This window comes from Uranotaenia lowii, chromosome 3 (assembly GCF_029784155.1).
Source record: "Uranotaenia lowii strain MFRU-FL chromosome 3, ASM2978415v1, whole genome shotgun sequence".
Lineage (NCBI taxonomy): Eukaryota > Metazoa > Arthropoda > Insecta > Diptera > Culicidae > Uranotaenia > Uranotaenia lowii.
Window position 1 is genome coordinate 247347893 of NC_073693.1, and position 24501 is coordinate 247372393.

Below are 24501 nucleotides of genomic sequence, written 5' to 3' on the forward strand. Positions count from 1 at the left end.
GAAAATAAGAGGTAATAAATGATACCCCTGGGACACACCAGAGGTTACAACTTCAGATTTGGATAATTCGTTTTGAAAACGAACGATTTGTATTCGATCGGCTAAGTATGACTGTAACCAGATGTAAACATTTGAATGAAAGCCTTTTTATTTTTAATTTGAAGGTTGAAAGGTGTATGTCGATGCGATCAAAAGCTTTTCTAAATACCCTCAACTTGAAGCCTTTGCTCATGGAATTGATACCGTATGCAACGAATTCTAGAAGATTTGATGCAGTAGAGCGTCTTTCGAGGAAACCATGTTGTTTGTTTGTTATTACATATTTTACTTGCTGATAAATTGTTTCGTTTATTATTGAATCAAAGAGTTTGGGGATGCAAGTTAGAATAGCTATTCCTTGAAAATTTCGTACATCTGATTTTTTCCGGATTTGAAAATTGGAATCTGAAAATATTGTTTCCTAAATTGGGATACCTTTCTAGAATTTAACGACAAATTTAAGAGAATCAGAAGAGGGTCGGTCAATTCAGTCGCCAAGTATTAAGGAAACATGGGGAAAGTCCATCGGACCCTCGGTCTCGAGAAAAATTATGCACGAGCCTAACAAATAAACATTCAAGCAAAAGAAATATAAAATTTTTGGGTCGTCAAAAACAAAAATTTTAGAGCAAATTTCGTAAAAATATTTATGAAAGGCTTTTCTAAAGTTTAAAACACGAATTAAAACTGCTTATAAATTTTGATGAAAACATTCAATACTGATGTTATGAAATCGCTTTGGTACATCTTTTGTACCTCATAATAATCACATTTTCGTAGGTGATGGAAAGAATTTAAGAAACATAAGCTATCAAAGAACGAAAGAACATGAGCCGTAAATATCATGAATTTTTCGAAAAAGATACAATGGCTCACCGGCAGGACTTGAACCTGCAATCTCCGCTTCAGTACAACGGCGCGTTAGCCAATTTCACCACGGTGAATGTGATGAAACCGGCGAACACGAGCAATCGAGCTCTGCCGATCAACTGCTGGACCTTCTATCGAAACACCATGTATATCCCGCATGTGATCTTTCCCGCTATTGATCTCTCTTGTTTCTTTAACCCACCCATCGACTCGGGATTTAGCCGAGCGAGCGGAACCTTGAGCAGCACTGATGATTTCTTCATCTGACCATAAGTTGCGGCAAACCCGAAGCAATCGACCACACTGAAAATCAAAAATACCCAAACTTGAGAACTGCCACCCGCCAAACCTGAGTTCGATATTGACAACTCAAGTTTGTGAAAAAATCACAGCTTGAAAATAAGCCAAACTTGTCCTTCAAGCGGAGAACTGTTTTTTTATAGGGGGTTTTAGTTGTAGGCGAATCTGATTCTATTACCTCCATCGTGGCAGATTTAGGTTTGGGGGGTAAGTTCAAAGCGGAGAACTGTTTTTTTGGGGGATTACTTTTATTCCCGCTTCGTTCGCAGAAAGTCTCGCATATACGATGATGTAACTGCCTCTCTCAACAAATCTTCGATGGCCGAGCGGTTAGCATCCTGTGATGGTAATCGCAGTGCCATTGCAGGTATGGGTGTGATTCCTGTACCTGCAGTAATTTTTTTTTTATTTCCATTTTATTGCGGTATCAGATTTTGGGGGATGAGTTCTCCTTTAAGAGCTTAACTTTGGGCTAAGCCACCATAAGCCAAACCTGTAGGGAGGGAGTTTCATTCGGGTTGGCGGGGAAAGTTCTCAAGTTTGGGTATTTTCGAGGTTCAGTGCATGTGCTCGGAGAGCTCGGAGAAACGGTTGAAAGTCCTTGTAATACCAATCAGGGCACTATTGGCTCCATAGTTGTTCTGGCGAAGAGGAATGTGAAGCTGAAGGTTCCGATTTTTTAGCCCTGGAGGTCGAACGCACAGGTTGATAGTTTCCAGCAGCATGAGGCAGTCCATATTCGAAGCCAGCAGATCGGAGACAAATAATGCTCGAATGGTAGCTCGCCAGGCTCGAAGCGTGTCAAAGATATGAGGTAGCAACGATTCTCGTATCGTGGAAGGCGGAATGGATCTTGCTAATTCAAGTGTCTTAAAGCGTAACGCATAAAGCGTCTTTGGATGGTCTCGATTCGATCAACACCATTCTGATAATAGGGACTCCATACAGCAGATGCATACTCCAAGGTTGAGCGAACAAGGCTACAATAGAGACTTTTCAGGCAGTAAATGTCTTTAAAGTCTTTAGTGACGCGAAAGAGAAATCCCAAGCTTCTCGATGCTTTGTCGACTACATAGCAAGTGTGCGTCTTAAAGTCCAGCTGTCGGTCTAGAATTACTCCCAAATCTTTTAACTGCTTTGCTCGAGAAATTGTCTGGTTTCCAAGAAAATAATCGACAGTTATGGGATGCCGTTTACGGGAAAAGGTGATGACCAAGCATTTTTTGCGGTTTAATGGCAGGCAATTGTTGTCGCACCATTTGGCAAAATTGTCAAACTGTCGCTGTAAAAGTACAGTATCTCCAAAACCTTATATAGTGTAGAATAGCTTCAGATCATCTGCATAGGCGAGTTTTGGATCGTCAAGTAGTAAAAGCACATCATTAAAGTAAATCAGGAACACTACTGGGCCAAGGTGGCTGCCTTGAGGCACGCCTGATGTGGCAGAGAATTGTTCGGAACATGAGTTGCCAGATCAAACAGAGAATTTGCGTCCTATGAGGTAACTGCGAAACCAATCTAATAAGGACCCGCAAAATCGCAGCCTCTCCAGCTTCGCAATAGCTATTTCGTGGTTCACCTTGTCAAAAGCAGCTGACAAATCGGTGTAAATTGCATCGACTTGAAAACCGGCAGCAAAACTGAATTTTTCAGTTTAACAATCGCCTTCAGAATAGTTTCTTCATCAAAATAGATGTTGTTTAAGAGGGTATTCAAGGATGGAACGTTTCTAGTTGCGCTAGCTATTCGTTCTGAGGATATAGATCCGGAAGTGAAGACGCTAGAAAACTTTTTAGCAAAAAGATTGCATATATCCTGTTCCGACGAGGCCGTTTCGTCATCCAGAAACATGTTAGTCGGTAATCCAGACTCTTTCCACTGGTCTTTGACGTGTTTCCAAAAAGACTTTGGGTTTTGTTTAAAATTCCGTTGCAGTCGAGATAAGTAATTCTGGTAGCATTTGGTGCTGGCTTTTTTAAATGCTGAATTCAGCTTGCGAAATTCATCCTTTGAGGAGGGTGATTTGAGTCTGTTGTAGTTTCGAAGAGTTTTGCGCTTCATAGTTTTCAAACGGCACATGTAGATCGATTATGTGATTTATGATGTGAGTAAATTTTTCTGCGGCAGCGTTGGGATTGGATCGATCAAGCTCAGCTTCCCAATCAACAGAGTCAAGCTAGTGAGAAACAGCTAGGAAATCGGCATTTTTAAAATCAAGGAAGAAAGATGTCGGTATCGATGAGCGGGAATTAAAAATGGATATCTGCATCGAGATTAGCAACGCAGGGTGGTGACGTACACACTTGACTAGAGGTGCAGGCGCTGGTTCAATCGTTATAGTCTGGAGCCCATCGTTGGAGAAACATAAATCAAGCATTCGACCGTTTTCATTCACAACGCTATTGATCTGGCGAAGAGTTGCGGTGCTTAAAGCGTCGATAATAATGTTTGAGGCAGTTGAGAATGAAGAACATGCAGGGTCAGGATACAGAAAGCCTCCCTGCGATGGGCACCACTTTATGCCCGGAAAATTAAAATCACCGATGACTAAGAGGTCGTCTTCGGGGCAAGTTAGATACAGTATTTTAACAAGGCTCTGAGAAAAACATTCAGCTAAACTCAAATCTCGCACGCAATCAGGGGGCAGATATACAACACAAACGTAGAGTTTTCGGTTACCTAAGTTTATGCAGGTCCACACAATTTCCAAGCATTAAAAGGATTGATCGTTGATAAGCACGGCTGAGAGCGTAGATTTAATGGCTAGTAAAACACCACCTCCAGTTGACTTCCGGCTGTTACGCGGGCTTCTATCGCAACGGAACACATAGTATTCAGAACCAAAAATCTGGCTAGAATTAGTTCTGTCGTTCAACCGAGATTCAGTGAACGCGATAATATCGTAACAGCAACTCGAAGTTTCCAGCAGATATTCGTTCACACAAGAATTGATGCCACCGACGTTTTGATAATATATATTTATATCATCAAGTGCTCCAAAATTCATTCTGCGCTGTCAATCACTGTAACGGAGGAATCCATCACGAAGAGAAGAACATTCGAAAGCAGAGTACTTGCCTGGAATTGCAGGCTGGAGAGCCCCTTCACCACATTCGAACTCAGGGCCGGGACGACTGGTGCCGATGACTGGAATCAGCGGGACTCCAAAAGGCCTGATACGTTGCGTCCCGGTGCAGGAAACCCAGAAGAAACGTTGTCGCCAATCCAAGGTGCTTTGTTGTTGAAATTCAGTCTATGAATGAGAGGAAAGAAGCTGCGAATTGAATGGCAGTCACTTGGCAAGTCGGGAATAGAAAAGGAAAAATACTCGCCTGAATGCACAGGCTGGAGAGCCCCTTCGCCTTCTTCGAACACAGTGCCGGGACGACTGTTGACGCTGGCAAGAATCGGCGCGCCAGGTTTTTAGATAAAATAGCCCGGATTTGTCCGGCCGGGATATGTGCTGAAAAAATACTGGCAACCTTACTCTACCGTATATGTGCCCATATATGCCCTTGACTCTTTTTTTCACATTTTAGAGCTTAGTTCAGTACTGTTAAAGATTTTCACTTATTTAAAGCACTAAAAATTTAAACAGAAATTATGCTGAGACAAATAAAAAAAATCACATTTTCAATAAATTGGTACAAATTATACAAAATCTTGTATGCAGCAAACTTGCATACAATCTGAATTGCACTAAATTGGAAAATCGAGCCAAGCTAAGAACTTATCAAATCTTTCAATAACATACCTAAAACTTTATTTATACCCCCCTTATGGATATTCAGAAAAATCAAAGGGAAGAGGGTGACAAAAAATAATTGCATATTTGTTTCGGTCTTATGATACCTAAAAAAAATTAAAAAGTAAAAAATAACTATTGAAAACCATTTCTTGTTTTTTGGCATAAATAGCTTAGTTAGAGGTCCGTAAAGTTATTTCCAGAAAAAAAAGTCTCAACAGATTCATAGCTGAATCTAATTATTATTAGTTTCTCTTACGTCGTAACTGAATGAATAATTCTTCTTTTTTATTGAAATTCCCTCGGTAAATTTCACATCGCGTATTTGTTAAACGTAAAAGAAGCTCCTTCACAAAGGAAACTTTTAGTTCAAATGCCCTTCATTGGTGTGCTCTCATGTTAGCTTCCCCATAACGTTTCCGGCATCACCGAATGGTTCAACTGGGAATTGAACGGGCCCCGATCTCTGCTGGTGTCATGTCCTGGAATTAGCATTGCAAAATTGAAAACAACTCGGAACCTGCCCTTGAAGTTTGCCCGACAAAGGTGGCTTATTGAAGGTACAAAAAAACCGGATATGGGAAAAACAGGATGAAGCGAGCATCGGTTGTTGGTTCACATTTTTTGTATGAATGTATTTCCAGAGAAAAACTGTAATACAGTAACAAAAACGAATGTTACTCAGGTTTTATTACGTTTGAATTCGATACTGAATAGCCAAATGGGTTGACATATTTTTATTTTTTTTGTTGGAGTGCGTTTATATATCAACTTTCGGGTTGGCGTGTAGTTACTTTTTTTAAACTAAAAAAAATTGACAATTTTTCAAAAAAGTAGCTTCTGGAAGCTCAAAATTCAAACATGTGTTGTAGATTTTTAGTAACTCAATAGAAAATTGCAAGATGTTGCGTTTGGAGTACCGATTTTTTAAATGATATTTTATATGAAACTCATCTAATTTTTCGGGTTGAACTAATATGTTAAGATGAATAAGGAACAGATAATGGCCACTTTTAGGAAGACGCTTATTTAACCGTAGAAAACAGCGATATTATGTGAGTTACATCATTGTTTCATGTTTAGACACTGAACGAATCTATTTGGTATCTGGCTGAAAATTAATAAAGTAGATAAAAACGTTTAAAAATGCATTTTGTTGAAATCTGAAAATCGCTTACTGTTGCGTTTGCAACATAGAAAGAGCGATGTCCGATATTTTAATTCGTTTTATTGCAAAATTAAAATTTTCCTGCAAGTGTTTTATAATAATTAATTTGTGGTTGATATAGATTTTATATAGAAAAATGGCTTACGTTTATGAGATCCTAATATGTAGATCCCGGAGTTTTCCAACACTTGGGGTTTAAGTTAATTTTCGAGAAGCCTGTTTATGTTGGTTTAAATTCTGCAGTTAGATATTTAAGTAATAATAGTTTTAATAAATCAAAGATACCTTTCAATCTCCTAACCAACTATTTTTCAACCACCGGCAATCACCGAATTATTCGGCACCAAATAAACAGCAGTTTCCTACAATTTTCCTTTAGATGATTATCTTTACAAATTAAGTAATTTAAATGATTCCTTACCGAAATAGTGTGACGTAGATCACTAAGAATGATTATTATTTTAGCTGTGAACGGACTTATAAATTGCAGAAGTTTATCGAATGTGACGATTGTTAACGCAGAACTTTTCAACACGCGGTTAGCTTAACAATGGATGAAATGTTTGTATCTATAGGAAGGCCTAACTCTTAGTTGCAGTTGTGTGAGTAAGGTGCGTTGCCACGTCAGAGGCGTGCGCGACATTTACTATATTGGAGCTCATGAGAACCAGTATAAGCACCATTAATCGAGACGCGATGAGCATTTTCTGCAGTGAAATCTAGCAGCGAGCTAATGTATGTATATTTGTAGAATACACACGATTCCCACACACTCATACAGTATTTTTCTGGTCCTTCAATTGGCGGATGATGCTACTAGCCGTATAATGCAACAATTAAAAAACTCAATCATGAAAATCACCTCGACCAGGAAGCGAATTCGAGTCATCCGAGTTACCTCTAGGCCAAGTCGTCAGATGGAATCATTTAAGCTGTTGCTCTGCGACGTAGTTCCACCTCCCCGTGGTGCAGAGTGGAAACGTGTCTGCAAGTCCGGCGTATTGCAGATGTACGGCCAAGAGAACTACACCAAACCCACTAGAGGCCGTCGACGGGTCCCGCCAAACCCGCGCGGAAGAAGTGGTGCACCCGGGTACTTTGGTACCAGTACTTGGGTGTGAGCGTGATGGTCCAACACGCTTTCGGGGGGTCATGACCCTGATATGCGGATGCGACCGGAGGGAGAGCGATCGCCAACTTGTTTTGCGCTTCGGTGGGTATAGACCCGTCTCGCAAAATGAGTAGATGCGCAAAGTGGTGGCCAATGGTGGGCCGATCACTTAGGGACGTGTTTACACGTCAGTGTCCGAGAGGCACGTTCTGCCGGAGGTGTCAGGGTTCGACACGCGTTTCGGGAAATGTTGCACCCGAACCGCGAGTGTGACCTGATGAGGGCGTTCTATAGCTCGATCTGCGCTTCGGGTGGTCAAGCGCCCGACTTGAAGATCGGGTAGTTGCGCTGAGTGGTGACTTAAGTCAACACTATTTGTGAGTTCGGAGGAGTCTGAGTCCTACACGTGGCCTAGGGGGCTTACCCCCCCTACCCGCGTGTTTGAACAGAGAAAGTGCCGTCGACAACTCGCTTTGTGTTTCTGGATCTTGGACTGGATTCACAAAGTTAGTAGTTGCGCTACGTGGGGACCTCATTCACACGATGAGATGTCGGGTCCTAACTCGTCAGAGGAGGGGTCGCGCATCGAGTTGTGTTAGAATGAGGCTATGCTATCAGAGGGTTCGGAAACGAGTATTGCCTTGGAGCGCACTAGCGCGAAATGACCTCCCACTATTGAAGCAAAGTGTGTCAAACAGTTCGAGGTGGGAACAAAGGTCAGTGGCCCCAGGTGGACTTTATGGCGTAGGGGGTACAGTGTTCCTTAGCATTGTATCATGAGTCGTCCAATTGCACCCATGGACCCAGAGTAGCAAACTGGGGGGACGCGGTGGCTCGCCGTGCCTTGGAATGCAATCCGTAAAATGGATTTACCACCTGGGTTAACAACTAATAAAAAAAAAGCTGTTGCTCGATAATTGAGTTGACTTTATCAAAATGAGTTCGCTGCTAGAATTTACGGCAAAAAAAGGCCCGAAAGGAATTGAAAAAATATATGGTAACTATATATATCAAAATTTACAGTTGTTAATTAATAAGTACTTTGATTTAAGCTTTAGATACCTGATTTAGCATCTCAAAAGATTTAAAAGATATATTTTTCATTTGGCGTTTGTATTAAGCAATTCAGTGCTCTAATATTTACAAAAAATATTGAAGATAGAAACTCTTTATAGCTACCCCATACTCCTTAAAGCAGATCTGGCTTAGATTCAATGTGTTCGTAAGTTTGTCTTGAGAGCAAACAAAATCGCAGCTAACGCGCCAATTATTGGCAATATGCAATCACACGCAACCCATCGCATCGTCCCCGTCCCCTAGCACGTTAATAAGACGGAAAGCAAATATGGCACGATCTTCTGGCTGGGTTTTGCTCTCGAGAAGAAGATAGACAGGAGTCCAAAAGTAGCGATGTGAAGCTACTTCCATGCGAAACTGTTCCCAGTCACGTCGTTCGCCAAGAAATGGCCCAGACGTGCTGGCCAAACTCCGCCTTTCAGTGAAGAGGTTCGAAATAAATATGGGAGAGTGGGGAATGATGGGCCACTTTTTTTCGTTGTTCCATAACGTCTTTATTATAAAAGATAAAATGAAAATAAAAAATGGTATGGTTTTCTACATTTTCAAGGTATCATAAGGTATTTTTTTAAATTTTTTAATAAATTATTTACCTCAAATTCTGACTGTTTGAAAAAAAGCATTATTTTTTGGATTTTGAAAAATGGTGGGGAATCGTGGGCCACCAAATCCAAATTGGCCAAATTACATGCAAAATTTATAAGTTGACCCAAAATTGTGATTTCCTAATTCATTTCGTTATTTTAAAGCAATTTCAGATGATGAAATAAAAAAGAGAGCTGTGTATGATCGCATAGATTCCAAAACCTGGCTCGCGAACGTTTTGGCAAAATTTCTCATAGAGGATGGACAAAATATTTTTCATAACTCTTCATTTGACATAAGAAAACTTTGCAGATAGGTAAAACGTATTTTAAGTTCTGAATGTGTATAAAAACATAAAAATATAGGTGGTTTAAGATGTGTGGCCCACGATTCCCCACAAGCTATGATTTGCAAATTGGTTGCGTTTGTGTGATTTATTGATGTTTCATCTAAAACTCCTTTTCCACGTGAAAGATCATGAAAACACTAAGATTATAAGCGTATGAGCTTATTTTTGTTATGCACTCTAGGTTCCCCATCGATGAAATTATCAGGTGTTTTTTTAATTATGTAAGTAAATTTTTCTATCTTGTTTTAGCTTGATAAATAAAAGAAGCATATGATGCGTATTTCAGTCAACAACATATAGGAATACATGCTCACGCAAAGCGGCGACGATGACTGTTGGTTTGATATTTTTATCTCAACACACATCTGAGATATTAAAAGTGGTCCACGTTTCCCCATGGCCCACGATACCCCACTCTCCCCTACATATTTAGGTATAGGACATCTCGTGCTGGGAGCTAAAATTGACTGCGTATTACCTTCCTTCTCCGGGTCTTGCTTACAGCAGCATAACTAAGTAAATGGCTTGCGATGATGATGGCCAAAAGTGTTGGCAGTCGGGAAACCCCTGATTGATTTGGAACATCAACTTTCGATAAAACCAAAACACAGATGACGCATTGGGGAGTTTATTGAGCAATAACGGTCGGATGAACTATGCTGGAAGCGTGCGGGCAACAAATGCCATTCGATAGGTTTATTAGTGAAAATACATTTTAATCCATCTATCCAAAAAAATTCTGAAATTTTCATTTAAGCTACCTAGTAATGTAACTAATGTGTACGTGTATAAAATTTGGTAACCATGTGTCATGCGATTTTTGAGATAGCGTCCAATACTGAAGTTAATTAACAAAATTTTTTGGGCAGGATCGAGAAAAATCAATTGACAGTATATCACAAAAATTTGCATATGTGAACATTACATTCCCAGTTAGCTTCGCCGTAAATTTCATCAATTTCCATCCATGCATTCAAAAGTTATTCACAAAATAGAGTTATGAGTTTTTTAAATACACTCTTTACACTCGATTTCACCAATCGATCAGCCCTACCAATACCAATACCGAAATGGCTAGGAGATTTTGGGATAAAATGAACTATAGTCTACTCAAAAATCGATGCCTGTCCCAAGAATCTCACATGTACAAAACGACTTAAGAAATCTTGAGCTGAATCTAAAAAGCACTTTATTGAACAGGTAGTAGAGAATTAAAAAACCTTGCTTTTCTTTTTTTTTAAATTCGTGTTTTTATAAATTCGTTTCATCAAATAGGGAGATATTAATGATTGAGAAGCTGGACATAACTATTTACACACACTTATCTAAATGGTAAGCTTTTTTTTAACTAAACTAAAAACTCTTAATTTTTTGGCATTAACTTCTTACTTGGATATCAACAAAGTTACATCATCAACACAAACATTTCTTTACAGATTCATGCCGAATGCCTTAGAGGTTAACAAAATTTACATGATAACATTATTGAAGAGGAATTTTCATCAATTTCAAAATATTTTTTATTATATGCCATTTTTATTCAATACTCTAATAAACAATTTGGATTTGTCTGTTTATTATATCATTCTTGAAATTAAAACACATGAACCTTCCATATCGTCTAATAAATTTTATCTTAATTTTCTCTGTTTTCAGCATGGCTACTTGCACAAACGAGCAGCGGACAACAACAAATGGCAAATGCGTTGGTTTGTTCTGTACCAGGTAAGGAAAATGTCCCACAATACATGACTTTTTTTTTCAACGAAAATAGTAAATAATAATTCCATGGAACAAACACATTTTTATTTGAATAACCCAACTCATCAAGAGTTTGAAGCCGTTATTTCAAGTTTTTTGAAAGTTTTAGCTCAAAGTTATAGTAAAAGTTAACATTTTTTGCATTAAATTTTTAATCACTTTAATGCGATTTTGCAAATTTTATCCAAACAGTGTACATTGGTTGCAGGAAGATGTTTGTGATTGGTTAAGATAAAAAAATCTCTTAGAATTTCCAAATCTTAAAAAAACAGTCAGAAACCATTTTGTTAAAAAATAAATATAAATTTGATTCAGGCAATTATCCTGCCTTTTTCTTCCGTTTCTCACACATTTATAAAAATATCGTAATACTAATACCATGGGTAATTTTTTTTAAATTATTTATATTATATTATTTATAAAATAAATAATTTAATTTAATTGAGATATTTATATTATTTATAAACACGGGTTTCCATGATATTTTAATTTTATTAACTGTTGTATTAAATGAAACACTGCTTATTTAAGGGTTAAAGTTGTCGGCATGTTTTGATAATAATTGAAGTTTGTTTTTTAAACTATTTGTTTAAATTAATTTCAAGTTATTTTTGTGAATAATTTTGATGTTTTACACACGGTGTGTTTCTTGAAGATGTTTAAAAAAGAAAAACAAAACAGTAGCACTAGTTTTTTCAGGAATTCGATTGGTTTTCAACGAAATTTTTTTTTCAAACCTGTTCTTTGAAATCATTCCCCATATTTGTATGCTCAGATGCATATCGATACGAATTTTTGGATTTTTTTTCGATGATACCACTCGTTTATGGCTTTTTTTTAATTTTAAACTGATAAAATTCAAACAAACCTCAGCAGACAAGTTTTCATAAAATTTAGTTAAAAGTAAATCTATACAACATTTGCAACTTTCTGAAATTATCTTGTTGAATTTGTTGATATCAAAAGACGGTCTCTTAGAAAAAGGTTGAGTTTATTATAGCTTACAAACATCAGCCGAAGAAAAACTTTCAATTAAATTATTTTTATTTTTATTTTATCTACACTATTTTTATAGAGAAACTGTTACGCTAGTGGGTCAATATATGTTATTCACAATAAGTTTTATGATTTTTCCGTTAACTAATGTATATGTCTCTCGATTTTTTGCTTTGTTGTGAAGAGTTGAAAAGATCTATACACTTGTCAAAGGTGTCTCCTGATTATTAGACTGAGTCGATTTGGGGTAATTTTTGAATTTCTCAAACCCTGGGATTTTAAAAGCTTCGGTTTGGTCCTAAACTCATCCATGATTTTTTGCAGAATTTTTAAGTAACGTTTACATGAGTAAATCTGACCTTTTAGGTTTGTATGGGAAAATTGCATATTTTGTACTGAAAAATCAACATCATTTTTGTTTCTTCTGTGGAAACGAGCCAGCTAATGGTTTTTGTGCTAATTTATAAAATTCCTAAAGGAAATTTTCCGCTGAACAACTTTGTCGAATATCATAACTTCGTATCTTTTTAGACAAAAAAGTTATTAGCTGTTTAACAGGTGTATGTCTTTTGGCATTGATAAACATGAAATTCAATTGACACCACTGCTGGGTGCCTAGCGAAGTATTGCAAGACCACTTTTCATGCCATACTTCGTGGGACACAAGCAGTGGTGTCAATTGAATTTCATTTTTATCAATGCCAAAAGACATACACCTGTTAAACAGCTAATAACTTTTTTTGTCTAAAAAGATACGAAGTTATGGTATTCGACAAAGTTGTTCAGCGGAAAATTTCCTTTAGGAATTTTATAAATTGGCACAAAAACCATTAGCTGGCTCGTTTCCACAGAAGAAACAAAAATGATGTTGATTTTTCAGTACAAAATATGCAATTTTCCCATACAAACCTTAAAGGTCAGATATACTCATGTAAACGTTACTTAAAAATTCTGCAAAAAATCATGGATGAGTTTTGGACCAAACCTGAGCTTTTAAGATCCCAGGGTTTGAGAAATTCAAAAATGACCCCAAATCGACTCAGTCTACTGATCATATCCCTTTTCCCCCATCCCTACAAAAATTGTTTTGCTAGGATGCAGAGGTGATCTCGGTCCTTAAGCATAAATTTACATTCTATCATCCCTTAAGATAACATAGTGGGTTAAAAAGAGCTAGCTCTTTGAATAAAATAGATGCATCACAATGTACAGCAGGTTTAGTTAAAATGGGCTTATTATAAAAAACTAGCTGACCCGGTAAACTTCGCTTTACCTTCTAATGTATTAATTGTAATAAATGTTAAATTTCATCTACACGTCCTTAACTTCATCGGGCTCGCGAATCGATTTTTATGGAAATCTTAACAAAATTGTATGGCTTGTGTTTCATTTGAAGTTGAATTTGTATTGAGACCACCTTTCATAAAAAGTGAGATTCTTGAAACTATTATACAAACCATCTCTGATCCAAAAAACCCTCGGATATCAAATTTCACTTCATTCCGACCGACCATTCATACGTGATGTTGTTACAAAGAAAACGCCTCCATTTTTATATATAAAGAAGATGTGAAGTGATAATTTTGTATGGGGACCCCCCTTTCGTAAAAAGTGAGATTCTTGAAACTATTATACAAACCATCTCTGATCCAAAAAACCCTCGGATACCAAATTTCACTTCATTCCGACCGACCATCCATACCGGATGGTGTTACAAAGAAAACGCCTCCATTTTTATATATAAGATAAAACGTATTATAAAATACTCCAGGCATATTATGATCATTGTATCAAAAGAAAGTATCATGCAATTTTAATCAAGATAAAAATGCTGTAACAGCTTGCATTGAGTCTGAAGTGCGAATGGGATTTTAAGAAATTTTTCTCAGAAGAAGTATAAAAACTGATTTCTCATCAAAAATTGTTTTTAACGGAATTATGAACATTACTTTAATTATTTTTTTCAAAGCAATTGGAAAATAAACGTTTCTACTCCAGATCGCATGACGATAACCGTTATCACAGAAAAGCTATAGCGATTGCGAATATTAACAGATTCTCTTAAACATTGAGCTTTTTTTTTAATAAAATACTTGCCAGTGTTTCCAAAATCTGAAAATTTAAAGATAATGGATTGAAATGGATTCATATATGGATTCCAATTGTTCCAGATAATTCTAATGACAGGAACCTCTGAAATTATAAAAACACTTTTTTTAAAGATTTCAAATAGAAAATACTTAAATTGTCACTGACCAAATATTTTAATTTTTGGTGGGAAATAACAGGATAAAGCACAACTTTCTGATCATGCAAAAAGTAGCGTTTTTGTATTTTTTTTTCTTCAAGTGCTTCTACGAAACACATCGTATACACTATTAACATTCCAAATTTTCCAGGTAATCTTTAATCACTTATCTTACTTACAAAGCCAGAACTTATGTCTGAACTCCAAAGAATAATAAAATGTGTTATTATTCCTCTTCTCTGTGTTCATATTTTTCATAATTTTAACATAAAATCATTAAATTAATCAAAAACACATAGTGGTTGGGCCTACCATGGAGCAGAGAATGCAGAGACCTCTGAAACACGAGAACAGCAAGAAAATTAGACCATCAGTATTATACGTTTCGATAATGAATACACCATGCGTAATGTAAAGTAACTTCGCCAATGAATAGAGCTATTCTGGAAATGATTTATTTTGTACAAAGAAATCACAAAAACAAAAAATAGTAGCATTTTGTAGATTTGAGGTTATAAATAAAAAGATAGAAAATTTTCTAGCTTAATTGGCTGTTTTGGATTTCTGTGTTGAATCATTCCTGGTCATCGATCAAGGGTATAGCGCATTTACTCGCTCTTGAAAAGTGAAAAGAGTAGGGGAGAATGAGCATACTTGATCCCTGGGGATACTTGATTCCTTAGCTCTATCTCGAAACTGGAATGTCTTACAAAGATCAAATGTTCTAGAAAAATGTGCCAAAATGAGCAAAATAACAATGCTTGTAGTTTAAAAATTTTTAAGAAAATAATTGTTTGAATAATTGAACTTTGTTTGAAAAATTTCACAAAATGTAACTTGAAGATCTTTTTTCAACACTTTAAAATGTTCCTTACATGGAAAATTATGAAAAAAATATTTGTTCCAATGTATCAATCGTTCGAGCGTAAAATGAACTTCATAATGCCATATTTTCAAAACAATGGAAAACTCTCAACTTTTTTCAGGAAAAGTTTTCTAAAATGTTGATTATGGGTACAATTGATCCCCTAGAGTTGGGTACAATTGATCCCCCTTCCAAACGGCATATTCTTCTTCTGAATTGATCGTTATGATTGCTGATTACGAAATAACTAATATTTATCCGAAAACTAATATTTATCAAACAATTGTCTGAAGAAAAGAGCAAAAATAATTAATTTTCTCTTAATTATAAAAAATAGCGCCTTTAAGTATGCAATGTTATTAGCGTTGAGACAATGTTATAGAATTTTCTTCTTATGTCTGCTATAAATTGTGAAATGAGAACAAACATGACCAAAATACTGAATTAACATTCTATCTTGGGGTTTTGTTTGAATTTTATACAAGGATTAGGGCTTCCTGAATAAAAGATCAAGTCTCCTTCAATAGGGGATCAAGTCTCCCCTAACTTCAGAAAAATCGTAATTTTTTTACTCCCACGAAAATGCTTCTAGTTCATCAACGGGTTCAAGTATCGTTCTAATTTTTGGAGCATAGAAACTTGAAATTACAAGCTGTCAGAAAATGTCAAAGACGGCGAGTTGCTAAATTTTTCCAAAAAGATATGGTGAAAATAAGAAAAGGGGATCAAGTATCCCCACTCTCCCCTATAGATTAAATTAGCTTCAGAATCATTTCGAGATCTATTTAGAAATTAGTTGTTTATAATTGTTCATTTTAATTAGTCATGAGATCTTCATCTTAAATCAGCATTTTTCTTATTTGACATAGAAAACCCAATCAATCAAAATGCAAATACTAAAATAAATTGAAAACAAGTTCTAGGCTCAACTGACTATTATATCAACACATTAATTTCCTAGTTCTGCGAGAGCTTACTTCACTATCACAAACAGGCTACTCAACACATTCGCTTGAAGCAAATTTTAGGCAGCAGTAGGATACCAAAACCACAAGCTCTTAGGAGCTACTTTCGATTTTAAACCATTCTGAACACATCCATCTACGCGTTAAACACATTTTAAAATAGTTTTTCATAGTATTCAAATTGAAATTAAAAATAAGTTGATAATTTTCATTCCAGATTTCAAAATACAAAACTTCAATCAAAAAACGTATCTTTCAAAAGTTTTTTACCAATTCAGATTATTTTTAAAATGATGTTCGATTTTATGGATTCAATCGACATTGATATACATACAAATACTCACTTGCAACTTCAGAAAATTTCTCGGTATTCTGCTTCTGAACACAATCGATTGAAAATAAAAGAAACCCTTGTCGCAAGCATTCACACACTTTTTTCCGTTTCCATTTTCCAGAACCTGCTATTCTACTACGAATCGGAACAATCCAGCCGCCCTTCCGGGTTGATCTTCCTGGAAGGGTGCTACTGCGAACGGCTCGTTTCAGCCCCCTCGTTATCCGGTCCGCCGATTGGCAGTGGCAGCGGACAGGGAGCCAAGGCGATCAAGGAGGAGAAACTGCAGGTGGGTCTAATCGAAGGATTTTGACTAGTTGTCAGATTATAATTAGGGTTTTTTATATGATTCAATTAATGATTTTTTTTTATTAACTTTCATCCAACAGCACTGCTTCACCATCTGCTATCGAAGGGAAAACCAACGCCAGTACGAACTGCGAGCGTCGACGGAATCCGAATGTTCAGCGTGGATCATCGCGATTCGAGAGGCGAGGTGAGGTTTACTTCATCGAATATTCAACAGAAAAATTGATATATCAAGTTATTAGAAATGTTTACGTTTATTTTCTTTTTCAATTTTTTTTTTAATTATGAAAACATTATAAATAGTTTGAGCAATAACCACTTAAAATACCAAGGCCCAGAAATAGTCGGCCTTTAAAAATTCAAAAAGCTGTAACTTGCCGACCACTGATCCAAGTTTCACAAACTTAGCCTTGTTGAATTACTTAAAGTGTTGTTTGAAAACGATGGATATGTCTTCCCGATCAGAAGAGATAAACTAAATTATATCAAGATGAGATATTTTGATATTCAATTTTTTCCTATCTGGATGAGTTATAATTTAGTACTCGTAGGATGTTAAAATATCTCAAATTATATCAAAAAATCTATACGATCATAGCTAAATTATATCAGTTTTTGATATGCTCCTATCAAGATTATATCTCATTCAGATAGCATTGTTTGATATTGGACAGAACAAATTATATCAAAATTATAACTTATCAAGATATGAGTGCTTCGAGAAAATTTTCTAGTGGAAGGTCAATAAACCACATTATTTGATAAAACCATGCCCTATTTTTGGTTTCCCAAAAATTTAATTCAATTTTATGAGCCTGTTGAGCGAAACTCGTTAATGTAAGGTTTGAGCCGTTGACTTTGATGTCCGTGTTTCAGAAAAAGTTGAACGTATATCAAAATAAGATATAATCATTTTATTTTAGCACAATCCGAAAAAATTTTTGATCAATGAATATGAGCTCAACCCCATTCAAGTTTGTCAATCAGAATAAGATATAATTCAGATTGGAGAAACTTAAAATCGGAAATTTGGAGTACTTAATTATAACTGAATCATATGTAAATATCTTGGTGAGATACGTTTGAGTTATTATTTTGATACGCTCTCCTGATCGGGTTCAGTTTTCATCTTTTTGATCTTGTTATAAATTTAGAATTTTCAGTAGCCTTTTATGATAGCTTTAAAAAAAAATCGTACAATCGAAGCAAATAAACCTTATCAATTTTCATTGCCTACTCACCATATTAACCATGCAATTTCTCTTCAATTTATTGAATTACAAGAATAAAAATGATGCTGCTGTAATATTCAGAATTTGAGGAATCTATTGGAAGGGCAGATGAGGGTATAACGAGCACCCGGGACGAGCTGAGTTTCTCTCTTTTCTAAGGAAATGCGAGTATTCACAAATATATTTTCTCATGGAAAAGTTTTATAGTTCCTATTGTATTCATTTTTCTTAAAAATTTATATTTGGTTCCAAACTCATCCATGATTTTTTGCAGAATTTTTAAATAACGTTTACATGAGTGAATTTGAACTTTTAAGTTTCTATGGAAAAATGAATGTTTTGTTCTGAAACAATCAAAATCATGTATGTTTCTTCTGTCGATCCGATCCTGGTGATGGGTGTTGTGCTAATTTATAAATTCTCTAAAGGGAGATTTCGGCTGAACAACTTGTTGAAGATCGTTACTTCGTATCATAAAAAACAAAAAAGTTATTAGCTGTTAAATAGAGGTATGTCATTTGGCATTGAAAATCAATCAATTCAACTGAAATCACTGCTTGTGCCTATAGAAGTATTCCTTGAGGAGTAGGCTACATAGATAGGGACCAGTAGTGATGTCAGTACGTTTGATTCATTTTCAATGCCAAAAGACATACCAGTAATAAACGACTTATTACTTTTTTGTCTTATAATATACAAAGTTACGGTCTTCGATAAAGTTGTTCAGCGAAAATTTACCGTAGAGATTTATAAATTAGCACAATATATCCATCACCAGGCTCGGTTCCACAGATGAAACATAAATAATATAGATTTTTTAGAAAAAAATATTCAATTTTCCCATACAAACATGAAGGTTCAAATTTACGCAAGTAATCGTTACTTTAAAATTCTGCAAAAAATGAGTTCTGAATTAAAACGAAACTTGTCTGACCCCAAGGCTTGAGATATTCAAAAATGGACCCAAATCGACTCAGTCTACTGTAACATGATAAAAACATTGTTCCTCAATTTCTACCATTATTTAATTTTAGATTTTTCACTTTACTCAATTTATAATTTACCATTGATCTGGACACGATGGGCATTTTCTATCGTATTATCTAGCATCAAGTTCAACTCGATAAGTATCAGTGTTGCCGATAAGTCAACTGAATTATAGAGCTACAGCTTGACTAGTTTACATCTGACGATTTAGCATATTGGTTAGGTACCGGAGAGAAAATCAGAAGACTCGAGTTCGATTCCTGGTCACGGTGATATTTTTTCATCCGCCAAACAAAGCACCAGAAACATAATGTGTGAGTGTGTGTGAATTGTTTGTGTTCTACAAACAGGCATACATTATTTTGTTATTGCTTGGTTTGATGGGTCTACGACACACCGTTTAGTGCAAAATGCATCGATCATGAATGGTAGATGAAAAAAAAATCGCCAAGACCAGGATTACAATTCGAGCTCTCTGATTATCTCTCCTACACCTTACCAATAGACCATGAAACAAAGGAGTCCGGCCATCACGATGAATCCGGCCCAAACCATCACCGATGCTAGTTGCCGTCAGCAAGGCTTCTTGATCTGTCTGGCAACCAAACTCTGTCGTTCTGCTTATTTACGACCTGCTGTACGGTGAAGAGTTTCTCGTCGGTAAACACGATATTCTTCAACCTTCCTTCCGCGGCCCTCTTCAGCAGCGCCTTCGCTCTTTTTACCCGTTCTTGTTTCTGCTTCACCGTAAGGTCTTGAACCCTTTGGATCTTCCGACGAAGACTTCGATCCGATATGTTGAGATCCTCTGCCAATTTAGTGGCACTACGAAGAGGATAGTCGGTAGGTCGGCGTCCCCCACCATACCGTTTTTGGTACTTCCGGTCTCCAGGTACTTTTAACTGTACGGTATACAAAACTTCTGCACACACTTATATCGGACAGCTCACGAACTATGTCCTTCTTCCATTTGCCAGCTAGGAATAAGGCAACCATAGCCTACTTGGTTGAATAATTCTATTGAATCAAAGCATCCGCTATCGAAATATTCCGTTTGATTCTCTTGTTTAAACAAAGATTCAAGAGAATCTTTCGATTGCTTTGATGCAGTCGCATTTCCACTTTTTCACTTGAGTAATGGTACCTCAGTTCCTTACTATCCATTTTTCATCACATTCGCAAAATCAGGCAAAATCAGGCATATTTTCAATAATCTGGCAAATTTAATGGCTTATCAGTTTGTCAAGCAAAACCTCGAAAAATCAGACAATACCTGAAAAATCAGGCACATGGCACACTCTGCCACATGAGGTTGCTCTCCCATCTGAGCCGCTCTGGATGTTGACGCGGAGTACTCTGTATGTAGCACATTTCGAGTATCTTTAGGTGCCTACGGTGTTTATTGGAGCTGTCTAGGACGGTTGCTTTATCGAAGTCAAACATGTGCTCCTGTTCGAAGCAGTATTTGACGACGGTTGACTGCCGCAGCTCCCTAATCCAGGAGTTTGACGCTGTGCTGTGGCGCCTGTTGCTAAAATGCGTTTTAATTTTGTGACATCGCATTTAGCTAGTCTGTCCTACACAGAATTTAGAGCATTATTCTACTCGTTCGGGAGTGCTTTTTTTATTAGTTGATCACCCAGGTGGTAAATCCTTTTTACGGATTGCATTCCAAGGCACGGCGAGCGACCGAGTCCCCCCAGTATGCTACTCAGGGTCCATGGGTGGAATTGGACGACTCATGATACTAAGTACCCCTACGCCATAAAGTCCACCTGGGACCTCTGGTCATACTTCCCACCCGGACCTGCAACGAAGGCTATACCCGAGATGGGAGACCAAGTCCGCGCTTAAGCGCTCATCGGCAACTCTAGTTCGAGTCAAACTCCAGCATATATACCCTGCCTCTTATTACGGTTCAAGACTAAGGACCTCTCCTCTAACGACTCGAGGTCCGGCCTTTACTCACAACTCGAGACTAGCTTGGTTCCCACGAATATCTTGCGCTCCGCCTCTGTTCGAGTCCACTGCAAGAGACCAATGACCTCTCCTCTAACGACTCGAGATCTTGGCTCCGCTTGGCTTGGCTCGAGGCCCTCTCCTCTTTGCCCGTCCGTGTGCCGAATCGAGAGCAGCTTATCCTGGATACGCGCCTGTCACTCGGCTACTCGGATGATTCCCGGCGAAGAATTATTCCTACACCGACTCAGATGACTCACCCGCCGACGACGTGAAGTCACCCTACCCGAGAGTATTTCGCGTCGTAAATACTCTTCCCCCTACGAGTTCGACTACGAAGAAGGTCATGTCTACACATCCTACACAACGATCGCGACGTACCTAAGCAGCTCAGCATACGCAGAAGGTATTGTCTTATCTTTGCATGCTTTACTGCTAGGATCGGACGCATACTACTAAAATGCCCCCCACCGAAAGGGCATTCTACTTCGACCGTGGTCCGGTCTTCCTCCTCTCTTTTTGGCTGGCAACCCTAGGCATTTTGCCCGCCGTGTGCCGAATTGAGAGCATCTTATCCTAGACTTGCGCCTGTCACAGCACACGTACGGGTCTTAGATGCTTGCGACTCAGATGAATCCCGACGGTGATTTCATCCTACCCGACTCGAGTGGCTCATCCGACGGCGACGTGAGATCACTCTTCCCGAGAGTATTCCGCGACGTGAATACTCTTCCCCCTACCAGTTCGACTGTCGATTAGGTATTGTCTTATCCCCACACCTTCCGTCGCATAGAGCGCGTTCGACTCGGATACTCCACGACGGTTACGTTGGAGGTATCGTACACACAGACGCGCGACGTATGTACCTAGCAGCTCGGGATACTCAGAAGGTAAAGTCTTATCTATGTATGCTTTACTGCCAGGGTCGGACGCATACTACTCAGGTGCTCCCCGACGAAGGAGTAAGCCTACACCGATCGCGGACTAGTGTTGGTTCCAACTCCTCTGCAAGGCAGTCTTAGCCGGATGAACCCATCACTGACCACGCGTCAAGTATTGGCGGCCTCACACATCCTCCGCACGATGTTGTCGGCTGTCGTGTCTGGTCCGCAGACGGCAAGCATGTTAGCACGTACCTCTTCGTGCCTTGGACAGTTGGACACTACGTGCTCTGGTGTCTCTTCTATGTCTCTGCAGGTTAGACAGGATGGCGAAGCCACGTGTCCAAACCGATGGTGTTACTGCATGAAACATCCGTGACCAGTCAGGAACTGTGTCATGCAAAAGTCCACCTCTCCATGTCTCCGATCCATCCAGGATCCGATATTAGGGATCAAGCGATGGGTCCACCGGCCACGTTTCGAGCTGTCCCACTGGTACTGCCAGTTGGACAGCGAGGCCTCTCTGGCATGTTTCCGCACGTCGGGCATGTGCCTGTGCTCGTAGCAGAAATTATCTTCCTCTAGCAAGACCGAGATGGGCATGACCCCCGCGACAACATCAGCAGCTACCGAGGACACCGTTCGGTATGCGCTGATTATTCGCAGGTTCATCAGCCGCTACACACTGCAGAGCTTTTGCAGATTACACTGCCTGCTCAAGGCTGCCTTCCAGACTGCCACTCCGTACCGCAGAATGGACGAGGTCACACTCGCCAGGACCCTCCTTCTGCTGCAGCGGATCGCCGAGTTGTTCGCCATTGCCGCTCTTTTGCAGGCGTAGTCGGCGTGGGCCGTGAAGCTCAGTCGGTCGTCGATCATCACCCCCAGGTATTTTATCGCACGCTTGGACTCGAGTGCGCACGGTCCAACTGCGATCGTCCCTGATTGTTGAGCTCAGGTTGGTGATCAGCACCATCTCGGTCTTGTGGTGAGCCAGACGTAGGTTCTTGGAGCGCATCCAAATTTTCTACCTTCTCGACAGCTACTGTGGCGAGTAGCTGGACTTCCTCTGTTGACGGGCCCGATGCCAGAAGATAGTTCGGGAGTGCCTGCGCATGGGATATGGTAGACCACCTTGGAGCGATCGTACGGAAAAATTGGATCTCTGACCAATGGCAGTAGAATGCTTATCGTGTGTTGTTGTGGTTTCGATGCGTACGTGTGGCTAATCCGTCTTAAGCGGATTACGTTTGCAGTCAGGCCGTACGAGCAGTGGGCGAAACATGGGGCACGATTCTCAACAGATTCAGTCCATTTATCTGCTTTGCCGACGACATTTATACAGTCGGCAGATCGTTGGCGGCGGTGGAGGAGATCTACCGCAAACTGAAACGCAAAGCAGGAAGGACTGGGTTGATGATTAATACGTCCAAGATGAAATTTATGCTGGCCTGCGGATTCGAGACCGACCGAACCTGCTTGTCCAGTAATGACAAGGTCACGTTCGACGACGACGAGCTGGAGATAGTCGAAGACTTTGTCTATCTCACCTCACTGGTGACCGCAGACAATAACGCAAGTCGGGAGTGGCGGCAAATGATCAACGGAAGTCGTGCATACTATTTATGGACTCCACAAGCAACTGTGGTCGAGAACCATCTTTGGCGGCGAGCAGGAGAACGGAGTCTGGAGAAGAAGGATGAACCCAGTATCCTGAAGATGGTGAAGGTTGGCCAGATACACTGGGCAGGACACGTTGCGAACGCCGAACGACTGTCCAGCAAAACAAGTGTTCGCTACGAATCTGGTAGGAACAAGACAAGCAGCGCGCAATGAACGAGGTGGTTAGACCAAGTGGATCGTGATCTGACGAATGAGTGAGGTGTCCGAGAAATTGGAGAACGGTTGCCATGGACCGAATTAGGAATTATGTTCGTATAGTTATGTCGTGAGACGGAATACTATGAAAATAAAATAAATAACGACGTCATTGATAAATTTGCAGAACTCGAACGAATCTTTGACGCTGTATTTACTGTTGATCGACGCTTGGAGTACCTATACGGCCAGCATATTAAGACAGCTCGTAAGATGGTGACGTCATACACGGTACTACCGGTCTAAGTGGGAAACCTTCTTTGTGTGCCTTGGGTGTCCCTTAAATGCAAGGTGCCGTAGCTTTCAATGTTTCTGTTGATACTTACGGTTTCGGCCAATTTCGTTTCTTTTGTTAGAAATATTTCGGATTACTCCGACCCGCCGCTTGCATATAGGAGATTGCAGCAGAACCAAAACCATATTTGTTTGGGTTCTCCACATGCTTTGTGTCCAATTCGCAATCGAGAACAATGGATCAATGATTGCTGATGACAGGTGATGATGATAATCGCGGTACAAATGTTTACATCATCACACGGTTAGGCGAGACTACTCAAGTTGAGTTCGTGGTAACACAACAGTGTTGCCAGATATTCTGGGTAAGATTTTCAAAGTACTTATTGAGAAACGAGTGCTTTCCCCTATAGCTAATTAATATAGTTGTATTTCAATGATCTCACAGACGAAGCATGAATAAAAATATCTCTATTCCACCACTGAAACCTGCGTTTTCAACGGTTTTCAATTTCAATTCCGTGACTTTTTAGCCTTTCGCTATTTTCTCTCAAGTATGCTATCACCATCCCCCAGAGGTACGCTGCTTGTGCGTTTTATTATTGTTC

At 38.8% G+C, this 24501-nt stretch overlaps 1 protein-coding gene across 5 annotated transcripts in view; it reads left to right on the top strand.

Moving 5' to 3' along the window:
* LOC129755947 (ras-specific guanine nucleotide-releasing factor 2-like) overlaps nt 1–24501 on the top strand; it is a 546013-nt gene that overhangs the window by 80280 nt on the left and 441232 nt on the right. For all 5 annotated transcript variants that reach the window (XM_055752664.1, XM_055752665.1, XM_055752668.1 and 2 more), the window contains exons 3-5: nt 10901–10969; nt 16535–16702; nt 16803–16909. In XM_055752664.1, coding sequence (XP_055608639.1) covers nt 10901–10969; nt 16535–16702; nt 16803–16909 — 344 coding nt within the window. The remainder of the gene's footprint in view (nt 1–10900; nt 10970–16534; nt 16703–16802; nt 16910–24501) is intronic.